Below are 20,180 nucleotides of genomic sequence, written 5' to 3' on the forward strand. Positions count from 1 at the left end.
CTCTGCATTGGAAGTGCAGAATCTTAGCAACTGGACCATCAGGGAAGTCCCTCCATACTTTCAAATCCAGAATTTATCTCTGACCCTAGTCCCTGCTAAACTCCATACCCCTGGAGCATCTACAGTGTTCAGTGGAGACCTGCAGGAATTAGGTGATGAGGAGAGAAAGGGGCATCTTCCAGACCAGGGCAAGTGCTTTGGAGGCAAGAACCCCAGGATTGCTGGTGGCTGGCTTAAAGATCATGAGATGGTCAGCAGTGAAAGATGAGAACAGATGGGGCCAAATGATGGAGTGCCTTGTGCTGAGGGGTTGGACTCTTCTGAGGGCGGGGGGGAGCATTTATATCCAGAGGGGAGACATAAACTGAGGTGTAGTAGTAGAGAATCAAAATATCACTTGATTGTAAAGATGAGGTGATGTCCTTGGCAGTCCAGTGGCTAGGGCTCTGTGCTTTCAATGTGGGCCCAGGTTCAATCCCTGGTTAGGGAACTAAGATCCCACAAGCTGTACAGTGTGGCCAAAAAAATGAAGATGAGTAAAATAAGGCCTCAGGAGATCTTCAGAGTGCCAGTGGTAGAGCCAACATTGGATCCCCAGGGTCCTACCTCCCCGTCCAGTGCCCTTCATCTCAGGCAGCATCTGGAGTGCAGGGAACCTCCGGGCAGAGGAGACCCTGACAGTCCATAGACTGTATCCTTATTACCTTTGCTTTGATCCTCCAAGTGGGTCAGACTCTTGAGGAACCAAGCTAAATAAGGCCCACGTGGTAATTGGTAATTACTGCACATTGTGTCCGCTTCCCACTGAACAGTCCTGCTAGTCAGTGGAAAGTGAAGCTATGAGAGGTGAAGCAACTTGTCCTATGTCCTACAGCCAAGACCTGGGGAAGATGTGATTCAAACTCTCTTCTATCCAATTCCCAAAGCTAACATTTTTTTCTTTGTATGTACCAAGAAACTCAAGATTTCAGCAGTGAAAATAGACCCTTTAAAAAATAATTTGATACAGTGTGTTCAGGTTACAAGTAGATACTGAACTTGTTTTGCCTTTGGGGACTAGTAAGATGCATTTGCTTCGTTCAGCATGCATAGTTCACCAGAGGAGGAGACTAGATTATACTGGTAGTAAGTCAATTGGGGAATCAGAGTGCTTGGAGCTCAGGATGGAATAGGCGGGCAGGAAATGACCAAGCAATAAGAGTGAAGGGTCTCCTGGACTAAGTCTGAGTCAGCTTTGACTTCCCTTTTCCTTACATCCTATATCCAAGCTATCATGAAATCGTGTTGGCTCAAATACAGAACTTGAAACTGACCATTTCTCAACCACCTCCATTGCTACTACTCTGATAGCTGGTCCAAGCCACCATCAAATCTCATCTAGCTTTTTGCAAGAACTTCCCTTGAATTCCCTGTTGAATTCTCAAAAGATTCCTATGTCTGCACCTCACTTATGATGTGTGCCTGTGCTTAGCCACTCAGTCATGTCTGACTCTTTGTGACCCCATGGGGACCAGGCTCCTCTGTCCATGGGATTATCCAGGCAAGAATACTGAAGTGGGTTGCCATGCCCTCCTCCAGGGGATTTTCCCAACCCAGGGATTGAACCCAGGTCTCCCACATTACAGGTGGATTCTATACTGTCTGAGCCACCAGGGAAGCCCTCACTTCAGATATTCTAATGTAATTGAAATGAAGTGGGGCCCAGCTAGAGGTTTTTTAGTTTAGTTTTGTTGTTTAGTTGCTCAGTTGTGTCTGACTCTTTGCAACTCCAAGGACTGTAGCCCACCAGGCTCCTCTGTCCATGGGATTTGTTTAGATTTAATATGTATTTAGCCGTGATACGTCTTAGTTGCAACACCTGGGATCATCCATCTTTGTTGCAGCATGTGGGATCTTAAGTTGTGGCATTCAAACTGTTAGTTGAGGCACATAGGATCTAGTTTCCTGACCAGGAATGAAACCTGGGCCCTCTGCTTTGGGAGCGCAGAGTCTTAGCCACTGGATCACCAGGGAATTCCCAGAGGTATTTTTTATAGCAACCCAGATGATTTGAACTTGTGGCTAGGGTTGAGGACCACTCTTTCAATATGTGAATCTCATGTCTCCTTTCTGGCCAAATCCTCCAACACTTTGCCTTTCATTCAGTAGAAGCCAGTGGTCTACGGGGCCATATGTGATCTGGCCTCCTGTGACCTCTCTTTCCTCCTCCTCATTCTTTTCATTGCAGCCACACTGGCCTTTGGTTCACTGAACAAACAAGGTACACTTCTACCTCTGGGCCTTTGCCCTTGTTCCTTCCACCTGAAAAAGTCTTCACCTAGCAATCTACATGGCTTAATCCTCAACCTTCTTTAGGTCTGTGCTCAACCATCACCTTGGTGATGATGCCTTTTTAGTTCCACCCTCTTTAAAACTGCAACTCCTGCTCACCATTCTCTCTCCTTTCCCTGTTCTATTTTTCCTTTTAGCACTTGTCACCGTCTGACTTCTGATATATTTTATGTACATTGTCTGTTTCTTCCCTGGGGAGATTTGGAATTTTGTTACTTTTTAAAAAAAAATGCTACTTTTTTTTATTGTCTGTCTGAAATACAGTAGGGGCTCATTAAATCTCCACTGAATAACTGAATTTCCTTATGTGTTTTGGAGGAGTTTGGTGCATGGTTTGGGCCAGGTAGAATCTGAGGCACTAAGGGATACCAGGAGAGAGATCTGGCACTTGGGTTTGAAGCAGATGATGACTGAAGCTGTAGGACCAGCCCAGAGGAACATGGACACAGGGACAGAGGAGCCGCCAATCCTGCTTCTCCCTATGTTCATCTTGCTGGGTGAGACCCCCATCTGCCTGGTCACCAGACAGGCAACAGAAGTCATTCTGGACTCCTCACCTCCGCATCTCACCTCTCAAGCAAGTTCTCTATTATTGTCTAAATATAGCCAAAGTCTGCCGCTTCCCGTCTGCCTACACTATCACAGCCATCCCCTCCCCCAGACTACTGGCAACAACCCAGTCTTAGGTGCCTCTGTTCTCCACCACGCAGTTTAAATGGTTTTCTAAAATAGCTGACCTCCCTCCATCGTCGGAAAATCTTTCAGTGGGCTTCCTGCTGCCCTGGGGAGCCAAAGCCCAGCTCCCACAAGGCCTTCTGCGCACGTGGCCCGGATTCTTCTCTAAAAATGCATTTCTTGCCACTCAGCTTTTAGGCCCCCAAGGCGCAGGACCCCTTCACACCTCCCGGCCTGGGCTCAGGAGTCCAAGCCGAGAAAGTGATGCCTGTTGGGGAAGGCCTGCCTGAGTCCAGGCTGCCTCCTCTGCCTCCTGAGCCTCGCCTCTCGCACGCTCGTTACTGTCTGGCGGCCTGTCCCCCGCATGGCTGGGGGCGCCTGAAGGAAGTATTGTAATTGCGAAGTGTCCCTGTGGGTCACTGCTGCGTCTGGTAGAGGTAGCCTCAAGGAGGCAGAAGAGGAGCCAGGATCCAGTCGGAAAAGCCAATGAGCGAGGGTGTAGGGTGTTCGGCTGCGTCAGCGAGGCGAGGCCTGAACCGCCCTGAGGAGGAGGAGCCTGGGGTCCAACTCCGCGCGAGCGGCCCTCGCTCCCACCAAGGGTCACTGGTCACTCTGCGCCCGCAGACCTGGCGGGGGTCGCAGGGCTAGGTCTCACCCGGCTGCCCTCTCAGGCGAGCTTCTGCATCCGAGCGGAAAGGTCGGGGACGCCCGCCAAGCCACGGAGCCGGTGGCTGGCGCTCCGCGGCCCCACAGGAAAGCAGGCGTTCTTTCTGCGCAGGCGCGACGCTCTGGCCGGGAGGGGCGGGGCCTGGACGGGTCGGGGGCGGAGTCACCTCTGGGCCCGCCTCCACTAGCTCCTCTGGCCGCCGAGTGCTGGGCACCCGGGCTATTCTAGGGGCTTCAGGTGAGCGGGGGGAGCAGAGGGGTCAGGAGACCTCCCTCGAGGTCGGGTCGTCGGTCTGACTGCAGGCCCATCTGTCCTGCCGTCTGCCAACAGCCGCCTCCGCGGAGAATGGGAGAACAAAGGGAGGGGGCGGTACTGGGGCCCCTGCGGGAATCCAGGGTCCCAGCGCCCCCGCCTTGCCCGCTGACACTTTCGGTTTCTCCCCGAGTCAGACGCGCCGCCCTAGAGACCCTGGGTCGGCGCTGGGCGCAGCTGCCTCTCCGCGTTTGCCTGTCGGTCTTTGTGTCTGTCTTTGTGTCTGTCTGCTGTCTTCGAGCTTGCCTCCACTTCTAGAACTAAACCTCTGGACACCAACATCCCACGAATCCTCGCCCCTCTCCCATGGCAGGTAAGTGGGCGCAAGATCGAGGGTCTCCGTTATCCCCCCACGGACTTGGTAGCCTGGTGTCAGACGCATCCTCCGGGAATGTGCTCGGACTGGCTGTGTGGGGCCCCTCCCTTCCTCCCCGAGAAGCCGCCGCCCTGCTCCCCCGCCCCATCTTTCTCATTCTCTTCTCATCACATTTTCCCCGCAGCCTCGCTGCCTGTGGGCCAAGCGGTAAAGGGATGAAATCAGGGACCCCTTCTAACCTACTCTTGTCCCCCCCACAGGCTACTTGCCCCCCAAAGGCTATGCCCCTTCGCCCCCACCTCCCTACCCTGTGACTGCTGGATACCCGGAGCCAGCACTGCATCCCGGGCCTGGGCCCGGCCAGGTGTCCGGACCCGGGCAGGCCCCAGTGCCTGCCCACGTGCCTGCCCCTGCGCCGGGCTTTGCTCTCTTCCCCTCGCCCGGCCCTGGGGCCCCGGGACCAGCTGCCCCCTTTTTACCATTGCCAGGGGTGCCTTCTGGTCTCGAATTCCTGGTGCAGGTGAGTGAGAGGGAGGGAGGAAGGAAGGAAGGAAGGGAGGAGTGACAGGGAGGGGACCCTGGCGACTAGGCCAGCCAGCTGATGTCCGCCTGGCCCCTGTCTTTCCAGATTGATCAGATCTTGATTCACCAGAAGGCTGAGCCGGTGGAAAGTGAGTGGAAGGAGGAATAGGTTGGGCCTCATCAAGGGGGCAAATGGTGGGCTCTGGGGCAGGCGCTGGTGTTGGAGCCTCAGCATGTCACCCCTTGGCAGCGCTCTTGGGCTGGGAGACCTGTAACCGCTACGAACTGCGCTCCGGGGCCGGACAACCCCTGGGTCAGGCGGCAGAGGAGAGCAACTGCTGTGCCCGGCTGTGCTGTGGTGCCCGCCGGCCCCTGCGGGTCCGCCTGGTGGACCCCGGGGACAGAGAGGTGCTGCGCCTGCTCCGCCCCCTCCACTGTGGCTGCAGCTGCTGTCCGTGTGGCCTCCAGGAGGTGAGTGGGGAAGGCTGGGGCCAGAGAGAAACTTGATAAGGGGCTGGCCTGTGATGGCGGCAGAACCTGGATGAGGCATGGGATGAGATGGTCCTCCGATTGGAGTTGGCCAGCAGCAGGTGGGATGGGAGGCCTAGTGAGAGGGAAGACAGGTGGTCTAGTGAAGGGGATGGGAGGTCTCATGAGGGGAAACAGATGATAGAGCTAGACTGGTGAGAGTTTGGGGGCCAGGGTACTCGGCTGGGGAGTGATTCTGTCTGCTTCCAACTCCAGATGGAAGTCCAGGCCCCACCGGGCACCACCATTGGCCACGTTCTACAGACCTGGCATCCTTTCATCCCCAAGTTTTCCATCCAGGACGCTGACCGCCAGACCCTCCTGAGAGTGGTGGGGCCCTGCTGGACGTGCGGCTGTGGCACAGACACCAACTTTGAGGTATCAGGAATAAGGGGAGATCCCTGGGACCTTCATAAACCAAGGCATCCATGAGGCAGGATAGTCAAGAGCTCATTAATCCAAACCCACTGTGATGCCTACCACATTGCTGGCTTTCCTCTATTCAGAAATAAGATGGACCCGGGTTTTATAAAAACATGGCTGAAAAAAAAAAAATAGCTGAGAGGATTTCATCTTAAGGGCCAATGCTGATTGCAATCTGCAACCTTGTGTTGAGGGAGAAAAAAATAACCTTAGGCCAGGCTGGATTTAGGGTGAAGGATGATTATTGTGTGTACCTTGGGCTGGGCCCACATGGCCGCTATGTGTGTGAATTCATGAGCCCAGGCCCTGGAGCAAGCACTGATTTCACTTGGTAACATCCTGTGGCTTGCCTTGCCAAGTGTCCACCCATCCACCCCTAGCCTGAAATCCAGGTGATGTCCTTCTTACCATACATTCTGGTCACCAACCTGGAGCCTAGAGAATACAAGTGGTGACCATTTAAGAGTAAAGCCTGGGAAGCACCTTCTTTTCTAGAAGATAAAGGCACTTGAATACTTTAAGAGATAATTATATGTGTAGATAAGGGAGGAAACAACAGGTATAGTCGGGTAGGCTTTCTAAGGCTTCTGATAAGGTGCTCTACCTAAGGTTACTTTTTAAAACTGAGTCATCTTAGTACCTGGGGAAAGCTTCTTTGATAGGAACTCGTTGGGAAAGAGATAACTTGGTGATCTCTGGATGAGAATATGTAGGCTGCATGGTTCTCATCAGGTCAGTCTTCCTTTTATGTAATATGAATGGTCCACTTTTGGGGTTGTGTTCTTGGGACTGCAGGGCTGGCTGGGAGAGGCCCAACCAACCTGGGACTGGTCTGCAGGAAGTGCCCCAGGGCTGTAGGACCTTCAGGGAAGGGGATGGGCAGGATATCACTCCAGTTTTAGCCACAGGAGAATGAGCGGAGGATAAAGTCCAGGCGGTAACTGTGAATTACCACCCACATTGGCAGGGCTTGTTGCTGCTGGGTTCAGAGAGGCCAGTGAAGACCCTGGTCCTCAGAGGCCACTTTCTGCTGCCCCCTCCTCCCACTGGATGGACTTGTATCCACCTTGGATGAGGCTTGCATGCCACACTAGACAGAGCCCTCACTACCTTGCAGATGAGAGGACAGACACCCCTCTGGGCCATCTAGAAGCCTGGTTGGCTGAACACAATCAGGCATTTAGCAGCCTCTTTTAGCCCGTCTGGCCTGGCTACTCTGTATAGGGCGCAAACTGCACCAACCGTGGGTGGCAAGGACTTTGGTAACCAAAACAAACCTAGCAACTGGCCATCCGCTAAGGAGATTAGACTGCATTGTGCTTCTGTTTCTCCCAACACTGATGTTTAGTAGTCATGTGTGGCCTTTCAAGAGCAACAGATCCAAGTTGCCATCCCGATTTTTGTTGTCGACTCACAGGGTGACCTCGGGTGGCTCAGTGTCCCCAGATGTCACATGGAACCCAAAGGCTTTGGGAGGATTCATTATGTGTACAGCCTGCACAGTTCATAACCGGGGACTATGAGAGTGGGACTGGAGGCAGATGAGATCAGGCACACCCCTTCCATATGGGATCTCCCTCCCTGTCTCTTTCCTGCCAGGTGAAGACCCCAGACGAATCCCGCAGCGTGGGCCGCATCAGCAAGCAGTGGGGGGGCCTGCTCCGAGAAGCCCTTACTGATGCAGATGACTTCGGCCTGCAGTTCCCGCTGGACTTGGATGTGAGGGTGAAAGCTGTGCTGCTCGGAGCCACGTTCCTCATTGTGAGTCGGCGGCCCTCGCTCCTCCCCCCAGTACCCCTCGGCTCTCACTCAGATATTCTGAGCGCTTCTTGGCCGTCTCCTGTTAGGAGAGGCTCAGGGACAGAGTCTTTAGGGGTTTGGGGTTCCAGACCTGGGTTGTGATAGCTGAGCCAGGCTGGACCAGCCAGATATCCTGCTGACCATGCCCTCCCCTCAGGACTACATGTTCTTCGAGAAGCGAGGAGGCGCTGGGCCCTCTGCCATCACCAGTTAGAGGCCCTCTGTGGGTGAGGAGACCATCAACTCAACCAGAATTCAGGATGGTCACCCGCCCTGGCCCCTGCTCAGAGGCAGCCCCTTTCCTCCGTGCACACTGCAGGCGAGAGACAGGGAAGCCTGAGAGGCTGGAGGCTTGGGGCCCCATCCCTCCCCTGCTCCCCTGGCCTCCTTCACCTGTGGCCCCCACAGAAGGGTATGTATGAGAGCCCTTCCCCTGCTACTTCCCGCCACATTTCCAGTGGCCCCTCAGCATGCAGGCACATCGGCTTTCAAGTGTTCCCTACCCACTTCCTCCCAACCCCTTCCAGGGCTTCTGCTCCAGACGAGGCCTTAGAATGCAGGACTCTGGGGTTTTCTGACAGGGCTGGGGGTGGGAAAGGCACCAAAGATGGCAGACCTGGCCACCCTTTCCCCGCATCCGCTTGGCCAATTCGTTCAGCCTCAGATGATGGCACTCTGAGGGCATCCTACCTCCCCACTAGGGCCAGGACCCCAGTGCCAACTTCCTCTCCCTCAGCTGGTGCTTGCTGCGACTTCCTGTGCCTTAACCACCCGTTCCTTCCCTTGCCCCAGGAAGGAAGCTGTATCTTTTTATGTTACATTCATATAAACTTTGTAATTTTTTGCACACTGGAAGATGTATGTAATGGGAGAGGGTAGGAGAAAGAGTTGGGTGTGGGAAGAGACAAAGGGAAATATGATAGCTGGGATAGGCAGGGGCTGGACCATCTCATAATCTCATAATCACACTGCCAAGATCATGTGTCCTTGAGTCTAAGAGAGCCCCTTTCATCACCCATGATGGCCCCAGACCATGCCAAGGCAGCTGAGGCCATATTCCCCAAGTCATCCAAGATGGCTGCCCCCACGGAGCCCAGTGTGGTAGCTGATGGCAGTTCAGGATGGCTTCTCCCGTGACCCAGAATGGCCTTGTGCTCATTTTCTGTAGTGACAGAAGCTTCCTGTGGGCATGATGTGTCACAGCTCTGCTCCTCCAAGTATTCCCTCTTGTTGGGCAGGATGGACTAGTTCCTCCTATGGCCAAGGGAGCTTGTGCCCTCAGAGGCCAAGGGGCAGGTGAGGAGACACCGGTGCCCGATGCTGGGCTCCTCCTGTACCTACCACAAGCCTGTTGGGACCTTGTTCTGCTTCTGCCTGGTCTCATGTGGCCAGGCCCTTGGTCTGTCTGGTGTCTGTGCTCAAAGAACAGAGCTCAGGGCTGGGCCAGGACATAGCGGCTGGCGGCCGAGAGGTCCCACTGGTAACGCTCCAGGATGCGCCGGCAGTCCGCTCTGGACCAGCTGCTGAGGTAGAAGAGCTGCTCTACCTGTGGGGGTGGGAGGACAGGCAGCTGACTGCCAGAGGGCAGGGCCAGGAAGGGCGGGAACCAGGAGAAGGGTCAGACTTTACCTTGAGGTTCCGGATGGCAGAAACCACATCTCCCCCGGTGGCTCTTAGAGCAGCCTGGCACTCCTGGTGGGTGACCCCGTGCACACTCAGCTCCACCTACCAGGGACAAAGCCTCACTTAGGCCCCTTCCCCAGTCTGTAGCCCCTCAGGACACCGGGCCCCTTCAGGGAGACCTCACCTCCATAACCCTCCTCTGTAGCTCAGGGTCGGACAGGGGTCCTCCGGAGGGCATGGCGGCTTTGCTGGCTCCAGGTGCTCCTATGGGGTGACTGTTGGGGCGTTCTCTTTTGGGCCAGGGAGGCCGCTCCTTGGGAGGCTGGGAAGAGCTGGGGGCCATGGGAAGGTGGGGTAGCCGGCCTGGGGGTCCCTGGGGCCCAGTTCTGGCATGTCGAAGTTCAGGGGGGCTCGACCCACCTCCTGTGGGGCGGGGGCCCAGGGAAAGAACTGACTCCAGACTTTTGGAAATGCCTGCATATTTGAGAAAGAAAACACAACTTGAGAGGAAGCCCAGCTGCCTTCTTCATGTTCTCTGGCTATCTGTGCTGTCCTTGGGGTAGTCCTCTGTCTAGGCAGAACCCAGATGTGCAAGATGGATGCCCATATCCAGGCAGCTAGGGGGCCCAGAGAGCGGCCAGGGGCTGCAGGGGAGAGATGCTGCCCAAAGTCCAACCAGGATGTCAGCAGGCAGAGGAAGGGCAGGACATCATAGGTGGGGAGATCACAGATGCAATCAGAGCAAGGGGCATTGTTGGAGGGTGATTCCAGACCTCCTGGGAGATCCCGCAGGCTCTGTCCCCACTGCCACGCCCACCTTTAGTCCTCTGCAGAGCCACATTCCTTCTCTGGCCCCGAGCCTGAGGGGCATCCTGAAGCTTTGCCTTCCCTCTGTCCCTGTTGGAGAGTGTTCCAGTTCATTCTCCATCCCCACCGCAGAGAGCAGTGCTCTCCCCCAAAGAATCTCTGGGGCCTCCGAGCAGGCTGAGACCTGAGGCACGTCCAGCCTCCCCTCCACCTTTACCCCTTCCCCTCCAGCTTAGAATCTCTGGGGCCTCCACGCAGGCTGAGACCTGAGGCACGTCCAGCCTCCCCTCCACCTTTACCCCTTCCCCTCCAGCTTAGAATCTCTGGGGCCTCCACGCAGACTGAGACATGAGGCACGTCCAGCCTCCCCTCCAGCTTTATCCCACTCCCCTCCATCTTTACCCACCTCCTTCCAACTTCACCTCCCCCACAGGCTCCCCTTCCAGAAAAGTTGCTGGGCTTGGTTGGTTCCCTAGCCTAGCTCTGGCCCCTACTCTTTCAGGTCCTCACCCATCTGCGTTTCTCTGGTGTCGCTCTCCCCGGGCAGGGGTGCCTCTGAGGACAGGGCGGGTGGCTGGTGGGTCTACCAGCGTCACCGCTGAGGCTGGGAAGCTGCCCACTTTGAATGTGCGACCGTTCTGGCCCTTCCAGGTTGTGGAGTCAAGGCTGTGGGAAGAGGCACGGGTGAAAGGGGCTGGGAGCCAGGGGAGAGTGGGGGCTGGGCACCAGTCTACATTCAGCTCACAAGCTGTGCGCTCTGGAGCCACATCTGCCTGGAGGAAGGGATGCTTTTTTCTCTCTAACACAAAAGGGCTCTATGGGCCAGTGGTGGCTCTAGCGGGGAGGTCAGGACTGTGGTAGAGCGCTCGGGGCTATGAGGGGAAAGGAGGCAGAGGCCTGGGGTTCAAGGGGCTGGGGGGAAGCTGAGCTGGGACCAGCATCAGGAGGGTTGGGAGGGAGTCCTCCTGGAGCTGGGTGGGAGGCATGAGACCCTCACCTGCCCTCGATGATAGTGATGGGGTCTCCAGGCTCCATCCTCAGGGCACCGGGCTCCATGACCTCCCTCACACAACGTCCCTCAGGAGGCCAGGCCTGTAGAGACAGGAGGAAAGGGTAGCTGGGCTTGTGGCATGAGTCACAAGGGTAATGTCCTGGGAACAGAGGAGAGACTGTTCATGCACCCATCAAGCAAACCCCTACCAGGTGTGTCCTGTGTCCTGGGCCCAGGGTGGGATGGTCCCTGTCTCTTGGTTGTAATCCAGTGGAGGCAGATCTGGATTCCATGCCAAGCTGGACACAGCCCAGGGGTCAGGGAGCAACAAAAGGGGACCCTGCCTCTATCTAGGGGGGCCAAGGGGAGAGTCACCCTGTACACTGCCTTCACTCCATACCCAGGCCCATCAGATCTGCCTCCCAAGCACCTCTGGGAATTCTCCACTTCTCTGTAGCACCACTGCCTCCACCCTCGTCCAGACCTCTTCATCTCACTTCTGCTTCACAGTCATTGCAGTCTACTGTTCTTCCCATCTTCAGTCTCATCCTTCTAATCCATTCTTGCACCAGACCAGAGTGTGTGCTGTGCTAAGTCACTTCAGTTATGTTCAACCCTTTGGGACCCTATGGACTGTAGCCCACCAGGCTCCTCTGTCCAAGGGGTTCTCCAGGCAAGAATACTGGAATGGGTTGCCATGCCCTCCTCCAGGGGATTTTCCCAACCCAGGGATCAAACCCACATCTCTTACATCACCTGCATGGCAGGGGGGTTCTTTACCACTAACACCACCAAGGAAACCAGAGTGACATATATATAAAGATGGCTTGTAACTCTCCTGCTCACAACCCTTCTGTGGCCCCCAGATGTCCTCAGAGTTAAGGACTAAACTCCTTTAATGTTACAGTATATAGTGATTTAGGACACGGCTCTACAGTCAGAGTGACTGGTTCAGCTCTCCATCCCTCCACTTCCTGTGTGACTTTAGGCAAATCACTTAATCTGTCAGTGTCTTAACTGCCCCCTCCCTACGACTGAGCTGCGTTGTTGTGAGGACTGAATGAGTGAACATGCATCAGGATACACGGAGAGCACTTAGCACAGTATCTTGCGCATGCCGAGTGCTCTCAGAGTTAGCACCGGTTATTTACCATGTCTTATAAGTCCCTCCTTGGTGCACCCCTAAAGTGCCTCTGCCACCTTGGTCACTGTACTTCCCCCTCCCACGCGGAACCTTTCTTCTGCCTGTCAAACACCCACTGCATCCTGCCGCTCTGGGCTCCCCTCTCTCTTCCCCAGCCTCCAGCCCACATAAACTAGACCCCAGCTGTCTCCCTGGGGCTCTGAGGACCATGAAGGTGAGGAATGAATCTGCTTTGTTCAGAGTCAGGTCTCAGACCCCAACCTGGGAGTCAGTATATGTCCATCTTGTGCATGGGACCCTGGGAGATGAAATAGAGGCAAGAGAGATGGGGTTTCCGGGGAGGCAGGAGCTCCCACCTCTTGAAGCAGCCCCTCTAGGTCGGAAAAGGTGGGCCGGTCAGCAGGGTGGTAGGCCCAGCAGCGCAAGGCCAGGGTGTAGAGGGCCCTGGAGCAGAGAGGAGGCCTGGGCAGGCGGGCTCGGTCCTTCTCCAGCCGTTGCAGGATGAGGTATGGCGGGACCCCGGCCCAGGGCTCCTCGCCCCCAGCGAACATCTCCCACAGCGTCACCCCATACATCCACACATCCGAGGCAGACGAGAAGGCCCCGTGGCGCAGGCTCTCGGGCGCACACCTGTGGAAGCGGAGCTGAAGGGGGCCGGATGTGTGCGCAGGCTGTGCACCCGGAGCGCCCACCTGCCACTGGGCACGCCCCCTTAGTGCGGCCTGCAGGCCAGCGTTCCTCCCAAAGTCCTCCTTTCTCGGCCCTTCCAGACCGGAAGACTCCTCTAGTCCCCGCCTCCCTCAGAGGACCACCCCCTCGGCTCCTGCCCCCAGATCTTGCCCCTCCGCGCAGGTTCTCACCATGCAAAGGGGATGCGTCGGGGCCCGCCCATGATGTAGCGACCCCGGGCACCGCCCAGCGGTCGCACCAGCCCGAAGTCAGCCACCTTGATGGTGCGCGGTGAAGCCAGCAGCAGGTTGCGCGTGGCCAGGTCTCGGTGCACCAGCCCACGGGCCCCCAGGTACGCCATGGCCCCTGCCACCTGCCGCAGAAAGAGGCAGAGCAAGGCCAGGGGCAGCGGGGGAGTGGGGGCCGGGGCCGTCAGACGCGCGTGCAGGGAGCCCAGGGGCGCCAGCTCCATCACCTGCAGGAGAACATCGGTATGAGCGGTAGTCCAGCCCCATGACACCCTAGCGCTCACCCTCCTGTAACCCATTGGCCCGGGGACTGTCCCAGGTGCCAGCGTCGGGGTTTGCTCACCATCTGCAGAGGCTGGCCCAGTACCAGGCCATGCAGACGCAGCACGTGTGGATGCTCCAAGTTCATCATGACGGACACTTCTCTCAGGAAGTCCTCTAGCTCAGTGCCCTCGGGACCTTCGGGACCCACCCGGAGGGACTTGACAGCCACTGGGACCTGGGTGTGGGGGGAAGCACCGTCAGGCATGGGAGCAGTTAAGCCAAGGCCAGAGCAGAGAGGGCCTTCAGAGAGGGGGCAGCTGGCCCAAGATCCCAGAATGAAGTAGACTCCCTGGACACTCACAGTCTGGCCGCTGGGTAGTGTCCACAGCCCTCGGTGCACCATGCCAAAGCAGCCGGAGCCCAGAAGCTCCCCTCGGCACACAGCCCGGTCTGGGATCAGACACTTGAGTCTCCCATCTGGCTCAGGGAGGGATGGAAGGCTATCTGAGGGTGGGGTGGTCTCCTTCTGCCCAGGGGCAAAGCCCCCTAAGATCTGAAACAAGGGTGGGAAATCAGGTGTGTGGAACCCTGTTTACACTCTTCTCTGCCACTCAGCCTGCCCCCTGCCCGGGCCTGAGCTGGCCCTGAAAAGCCTCTCGCCCCCACCCCAAAACACACACCTTGTAGACCCAGTTCTTAGACTTGAGCCCCGAACGGTGCCTCTTCAGAGCTTCAGCCAGTCTACGTTGGGCTGAGGGAGGCCAGAATCAGAGGGATGGGGTAATGGGGGTGGCAGGGAGCAGGATGCAAGGGATTTACAAGCAAGAAGAAAGCTGGGGTGTGTGGTGGTTGGAGGAGAGTTGCAACTAACAGGCTGGGGAAGGAAACAGTAAGGTCTAGGGGCAGGGGAGTCTCACCAGGCCGGCCCATGCCAATGCCATCCAGATCTTCAGCTCTTACAAAGTCGAAGTGCTCCGGCCGAGTCACGTTAAGCTCCTCCAGGATGGGCCGGTAAAACTGGGCCAGCTGGAGGTCTCGGAGCAGCCGCAGCAGCCACAGGGAACCCGCCTCGGGGAGCATGTCTGGAGGAGGGACCCCTGTGAGGCCCCATCCTCCAGTCACATGGTCCAGGGTAGTCACCTGAGACACTCAGGCACCAGAGACATGGTCGCCAGCTCCACCCTCAAACCCTTAGAAACACTCAGGTACAGAGGGAGGGATCTCAGGGTCAGCCAGGAATCCTGCCCCTCACACTCACAAACCTCACCCAGGAAGAACGTTCTCACACTTAAGATTTCAGCCCCTAGCAAGACTTCAGGTGTGTGGCCCCACTCTGACGAGCTAAGTCGCTTCAATCGTGTGCAACTCTTTGCAACCCTATGGACTGTAACCCTCCAGGCTCCTCTGTCCTCGGAATTCTCCAGGCAAGAATACTAGAGTGGGTTGCCATGCCCTCCTCCAGGGAATCTCGCCGACCCAGGGATGGAACCCGCATCTCTTATGTTTTCTGCATTGGCAGGTGGGTTCTTTACCACTAGAGCAACCTGGGAAGCCCTGCCTGTACCCCTAGGCCACCCAGATATACTGCCTCTTAGACCTGAGGTGCACCCTTGTACACACCCACTCAGGTACGCTGGAGACATTCTGATCTACCACATACACTCCAGAGATGCCCAGATACGCTAACCACACTTCAGACACGGAGGTACAACACACACACACACATCACACCTATAGATCCCCTAGAGATATGATGCCAAAGACACCAGAGACACATGATACACGTCCACTCCCAGCTGAGGCATATACTAGCTGCCGCAAGACACCAGGCTTCCTGCCACGTATCCCTCACAAACACCCCCTTGAGACATGTTGCATTTACTGCCTCCAAGATTCATCGACTCTCACGTGTGAGACACCCAGGTCCACACAAACACACAAGACATCAAGCTTTGGTGTCCACATGTACCTGAGATATGCCAGTAGGCTGCCCCCTCTGCCCAGAGACGCCCAGAGTCATTGCGTCTTCCACACCCTAGGCAGCAACATGTGAAATCAAATCGGGCATTTGTGACGGGCGGTGAATCTTAGGTTCTGCTCAGAGACACCCAGGCTGCCAGGTACACAGTCCCTTCCCCACCCACCTGAGCTCAGAGCCCGAGACAGAGCCCGGCCGGCACACGTGAGTCCCAGGCAACTCCACCAGTCTTTATTCAATAAGGCTCTCGGTGCTCCGGATGCCGGCTGTCTGCGCACACACTCTCCCTTACACACACCTGCCCCCCTCCCACCCCTATTTAGTTAAGCCGGAGGAAGCGGAGGACCCCAGGATGGGTCCCGAGGGACGCTCGGAGATGGCGAGGAATCGCGGGTCAGAACACGGCTGGCGGGAGGAGAAAGCCCAGGACGCTAGGACATCGGGACCAGTGGCCAGGTGAGAAGGGGCCGGACAGCACGAGATTGGGGACAGGAGGAGACGTGGCCGCGGAAGAGAAGGACCGGGGAGGGGAGGCTCGCGCCCCCAAACGAAGGCCGCCCCGCCAGCCCGGCCCCGAGAGCCCCTGCCTCTCCCGACCCTCACCTGGCGAAGGCGGAAGCAGCGGCTGGGGAGCCGCCCAGGCTGCCGGGACTAAATCCCGGGGAGGGCAGGACCGAAGCCGCGGGGCGGGGCCTGGCGGCTTGGCCCGGGTTCCCAGAGGGATGAGGTAGAGGGGGCGCGGTGGATGAGGTGGGGCGAGGTGCTGGAGGCCGGCCAGCCAGGCCAGACCCTGGGGGGCCTCCCTTCGCCGGTCATTTGCTCGCCCTCTTCCCACCCTCTCTGCACCTTCCCACCCGCTTTCCAGACTTCACCAAAGAACTTCTCACCCCTCCCCAGACTTCCTTCTCGGTGTCTCGTTCCCCCTTCACCCCCGCCCCGTGCCCCCTTCAACCGAATCCTCCACCTCCCTCAACCAGAGCCCAACCCGCGAAATGAATAACCCCTGGTAGAGAGACCCCGCCCTGGGCCCGGGGATAAGGCTAAACAGGACCGAGTCCCTGAGAGGGCTTCATGGCACTCTGATGCAGAAAGCCGGCCTGGCGCAGCTTTCTGGTCTGTGAAATGGCGCCACGACCGAGGTGTTGATGGTGGCGCAGGTAGTCAGCCCCAGAACGCACCGAGTCTCTAAGATTAAAGCCCTTGGCCTTTCCCCCTGCTCTGAATGTCCTTTCCCAGTCTCATGTGCTGCCCCCGGAAAGGACCTTTTGGGGAGCTCCCCAGGGTGGAACATGTGGGGGGCTCTGGAGCAAGTGGGGTGGAGACAGCTTCTGAGTGGCTCCTCAGCCCGATTCCAGCTTAGTACCTGGTCTTGGTGATCCAGGGCAGCGCTCCATACCTCAGGGCACAACTTCCCATCGCTGGCACTTCCTGGCCTTCTTCTGGCCCCTCCCACATGTTACCTCTGCTGACACTAGGGATCTGTAAACTTCTGCTTGCCCTGTGGGGCGGGACACAGTCTGGCTCCAAAAAGGCTCTGAGAAGGAGTATGCCCTCTCCCTTTCCCTCACGCGTCTCAGGACCAGTCTTAGGATATCTGGCCTGAGTCTTTCTGTCCCAGGGATAGATGTGTGAGCATAGCAGATGCAGTCTCCAGAGTCCTGTGGAGGGCAAAGCCCCCTCATCTTGGTAAACATATGGAAAATTCCAGCATTGATGGGAAAACCGTATTTCACAGTTCTCCTCCTGTGGTTTTCTTGCCAGCTCTCTTGCCCTCCCACCAGGGCAGATAACAGATGTGATTGTTCCCTGCACATCTCTCATCTCTGATTTGCTGTGGACTGGCTCCCCACTAGAGGGGCTGGATCTGTCAGGTGTCCTAAGGTACCTGGGACAGTGTAGGCCTATAATAGATACAGTGCATATTGTCTATGAAGAAGTCTGCTCAGTCTAACTGCCGAGCCCTGGGTGGTGAAAAGTGTGGAGTCCTGACTGCTAGATCGCCAGGAAATTCCCCAGCAATTACTATTCTAATTTCTAAAACCCAGAGATGGTTTCTGCCTGCTCTTGACCTTTCGGTCAACGGAATCACACACTGTTTATTGTTTGCATTTGGCTTCTTTCGCTCAACATTTTTTTGTTTGGTTGGAGTTTTTCTTTTTTCCCAAATTTTTATTTTTTTACTTTTAGCTGTGCTGGGTCTTTGTTGCTGTGGGAGGGCTTTCTCTAGTTGCTGAGAGAGGGGGCTACTCTCTAGTTGTGGTGGTTGGGCTTCTCATTGCAGTGACTTCTCGTTGCGGAGCATGGGCTCTAAGGTTCACAAATTATAGAGCACAGGCTCAGTAGTTGTGGCCAGTGGGCTTAGTTACCCTGTGGCATGTGGGATCATCCTGGCGCAGAGATCGAACCTGTGTCCCCTCCATCGGCAAGCAGATTCTTAACCACTGGACCAACAGGGAAGTCCCTTGTCCAGTTTCTTGATGGGAAGCACAGTAGTTCCATGAGCATCTTCAGGAAAGATCAGGTAAAACCTGATTTTCCTCTGAATGTCCAGTGTCCTCACAGATCTGGGTGCACTGGAAGTCCTCTGGGTATTGAATGAAAACATATGTACATGTGGAGCACATGGTAGGATATGAAGGCCAGTGCAGCCGGAGAGGCTGGCAGAAGCCAAACTAGGTGTCAAATCATCCTTCCAGCAGGCTTTCATTATGCCAGGATCTGGGGATCCAGGTGAACAAGCTGGCACGATCCCTGACCTGGTTGGGTTCAGTCTGCAGGGCCTTGCAGAACTCTCTCAGGAGCTCAGGCCTTAGGGCTTTGGTACCCCCTGAAAAGTTTTAACAGGGGAGTGACAGAACCAACCTGAGGTATAAAGAGGCTGGGGAGAGGTGAGAGAGAAAAAGGAGGGAACTCAAGGAAGAGGCTCTGACCATTGGTTCAGGGGATAGAGGCTGCGCCGCCGGCCTTGGTGTGGAATGGAGAGGAGACTGAGGAGGGGGCGCTCCTGACTGAACTCTTGGCCTGGTTTCTCTGTGCTCCAGCAGGAAACCAGAGGCAGAGGCTCCGCCCACCTTTGTCTTTGACTTGGAAAAAACCCCAGGAAATCAGAGGCCTCTTTATCCCTGTATGTTTCTTATTTTTGGAGTTAAGCTCTCCTCCCCACCTTTGCCAATAAAGATGATGGGGTGTGAGGGAGCAGAGCCTGATAATTCTCACCCCCGCCTCGGGAGGCCCGCCTCCAAGCTGAGATGGGGCATCCTGCTAACACTTAAACTTGGAGGCCCAGAGCCCCACCCCCTCCACCCTCTCCATCTGCCTTTCCCCAACCTCTGCCTGGCCCTGCAGGCTCTGCATCCGAGAAAGATGAGCACATTCACACCACCAGAGCCAAGTCTTTCCCCACAGGGCAAAGAACCAGGAGGACAAGCAGAGAGGGTGGCCCAGTGGCCAACCTCCCCTCCCCCACCTTGGGTTTGGCAGACAGGTAGGACCCATCCTTCTGCAGGAACCATCCTGGTGCCTCTACCTTCTCCCTTTCTGCCCTGATCCCTGAGATCACCGAGCTTTTCCCCTTCTCCCTGACCACATCAACCTCTCAGCAGAGGAAAGCCCCCCAACATTCTGGTTCTCTCTCTCCTCTGAGCCTTTGCACAACTATTTGCTCTTCTTGAAAGTCTTCCCACCCTTCTCCAAATCTGGCCTTGCTAAGTGCAGGCAGCCTACCCCTTATCTGGTCTGGACTCTTCCCCTACACCCTAAGATCCTTGTGCTTTCTTCTCATTGCACTCATTGCTCTGATAGAATTTGCCAGTAACTTGTCTGTCTCTCCTGCTAGATTCCAAGTTCCAGGTAGAAAATGACTTCATCTTGTCTGGGCATTGCTATGTCCCCCATGCCCAGTATGGTGTCTGACTCATATGATAAGTGCTCAGTAACCTTTATTGAACAAATGGACAAGACAGAGTCATCTGGATAGAGTGAAGCAAAGGAGATTTTTGACATCAGGAGCTCCTTTGGTGGGATTGATGGGGATGGGAGTTTCTAAACTTAATCCCTGCCCCCTCCCCACATGACACTCCCTGGCCCCACATAGTTAGCTCTCCCCAGACACTTGAGTAACATCCTCTTGTTCCGTCACCCCATCTCCATCTCCCAGGACCCTGAGGTCCCGTTCTTTTCCAGTTTACATTTGCCTCACTAGTTAATGGAGTCACCAGCCCACCACCTTGTATCTATCTGATGGTTTTCTTTCCAAAGTGGAAGCAGTCTTAAATCTGCCATATTCCATCAGGCTCATAATGGAGCTGAGGGCCTTTACAGAACAGTAGCTCTGGGACATCACAGGTGGTCCAGTGGCTAAGACTCTAAGCTCCCAATGCAGGGGGCTCGGGTTCCATCCCTGGTCAGGGAACTAAATCCCACATACCAAAATGAAGAGTTTGCATGCTGCAACTAAAGATCCCACGTCCTGCAACTAAGATCTATTGCAGCCTAATTATTATTATTTTTTAAACCAGTAGCTGAGAGCTCACTTCTGGAGTCTGACTACCTGAGTTTGGATCCCAGCTTGATCACTTACCATCCTATAAATCTGGGCAAGTTACTTCTTGTTTTTACACCTCTGTTTCCTCATCTTCAAGATGAGATTATTAGGAGTATCTACCTTGCGGGGTTATTGAAGAATTAAATGTGCCCATGTGTGTGGTAGCCGGTCTCCAAATCAGCTCCCAGTGAACCTCCCCAGCTGGTATTACAGTGTCATGCCTTTCCACAATGATCTGTGTAATCAATGGGGTTCCCGGGTGGTGCAGTAGTATAGAACCTGTCTGCCAATGCAGGAGATGCAAGAGACACAAGTTCGATCCATGGGTCAGGAAGATCC

At 55.8% G+C, this 20,180-nt stretch overlaps 2 protein-coding genes across 9 annotated transcripts; one reads left to right on the forward strand and one right to left on the reverse strand.

Moving 5' to 3' along the window:
• The first annotated feature begins 3,459 nt into the window (after positions 1–3,459).
• Positions 3,460–8,421, forward strand: PLSCR3 (phospholipid scramblase 3). Of its 4 annotated transcripts, none has more exons than XM_043475877.1 (8): positions 3,535–3,910; positions 4,119–4,298; positions 4,562–4,821; positions 4,930–4,972; positions 5,074–5,294; positions 5,568–5,729; positions 7,374–7,535; positions 7,732–8,421. In XM_043475877.1, exons 2-8 carry the CDS (start codon positions 4,292–4,294, stop codon positions 7,786–7,788), a joined length of 912 nt encoding a protein of 303 aa, XP_043331812.1. In that variant the 5' UTR covers positions 3,535–3,910; positions 4,119–4,291; the 3' UTR covers positions 7,789–8,421. The 4 variants fall into 4 exon arrangements, with proteins under 4 accessions (XP_043331833.1, XP_043331812.1, XP_043331822.1 ...); XM_043475887.1 differs by having other exon boundaries at positions 4,123–4,298; XM_043475898.1 differs by having other exon boundaries at positions 3,460–4,298; positions 5,640–5,729.
• Positions 8,395–17,455, reverse strand: TNK1 (tyrosine kinase non receptor 1). Of its 5 annotated transcripts, XM_043475735.1 has the most exons (14): positions 15,902–16,168; positions 15,290–15,355; positions 14,238–14,402; positions 14,001–14,071; positions 13,682–13,873; positions 13,400–13,555; positions 13,000–13,283; positions 12,496–12,769; positions 11,002–11,096; positions 10,515–10,670; positions 10,015–10,094; positions 9,382–9,671; positions 9,204–9,299; positions 8,395–9,120 (listed from the first exon to the last, which is right to left on the reverse strand). In XM_043475735.1, the coding sequence occupies exons 3-14, from the start codon at positions 14,398–14,400 to the stop codon at positions 9,007–9,009; spliced, it is 1,971 nt and encodes a 656-aa protein (XP_043331670.1). In that variant the 5' UTR covers positions 14,401–14,402; positions 15,290–15,355; positions 15,902–16,168; the 3' UTR covers positions 8,395–9,006. The 5 variants fall into 5 exon arrangements, with proteins under 5 accessions (XP_043331670.1, XP_043331660.1, XP_043331687.1 ...); XM_043475725.1 differs by lacking the exons at positions 15,290–15,355; positions 15,902–16,168 and adding an exon at positions 16,662–17,455; XM_043475752.1 differs by lacking the exons at positions 15,290–15,355; positions 15,902–16,168 and adding an exon at positions 16,695–16,715.
• Positions 17,456–20,180: the final 2,725 nt, after the last annotated feature.

The sequence above is a fragment of the Cervus canadensis genome, chromosome 1 (genome assembly GCF_019320065.1).
Source record: "Cervus canadensis isolate Bull #8, Minnesota chromosome 1, ASM1932006v1, whole genome shotgun sequence".
NCBI classification, from domain to species: domain Eukaryota; kingdom Metazoa; phylum Chordata; class Mammalia; order Artiodactyla; family Cervidae; genus Cervus; species Cervus canadensis.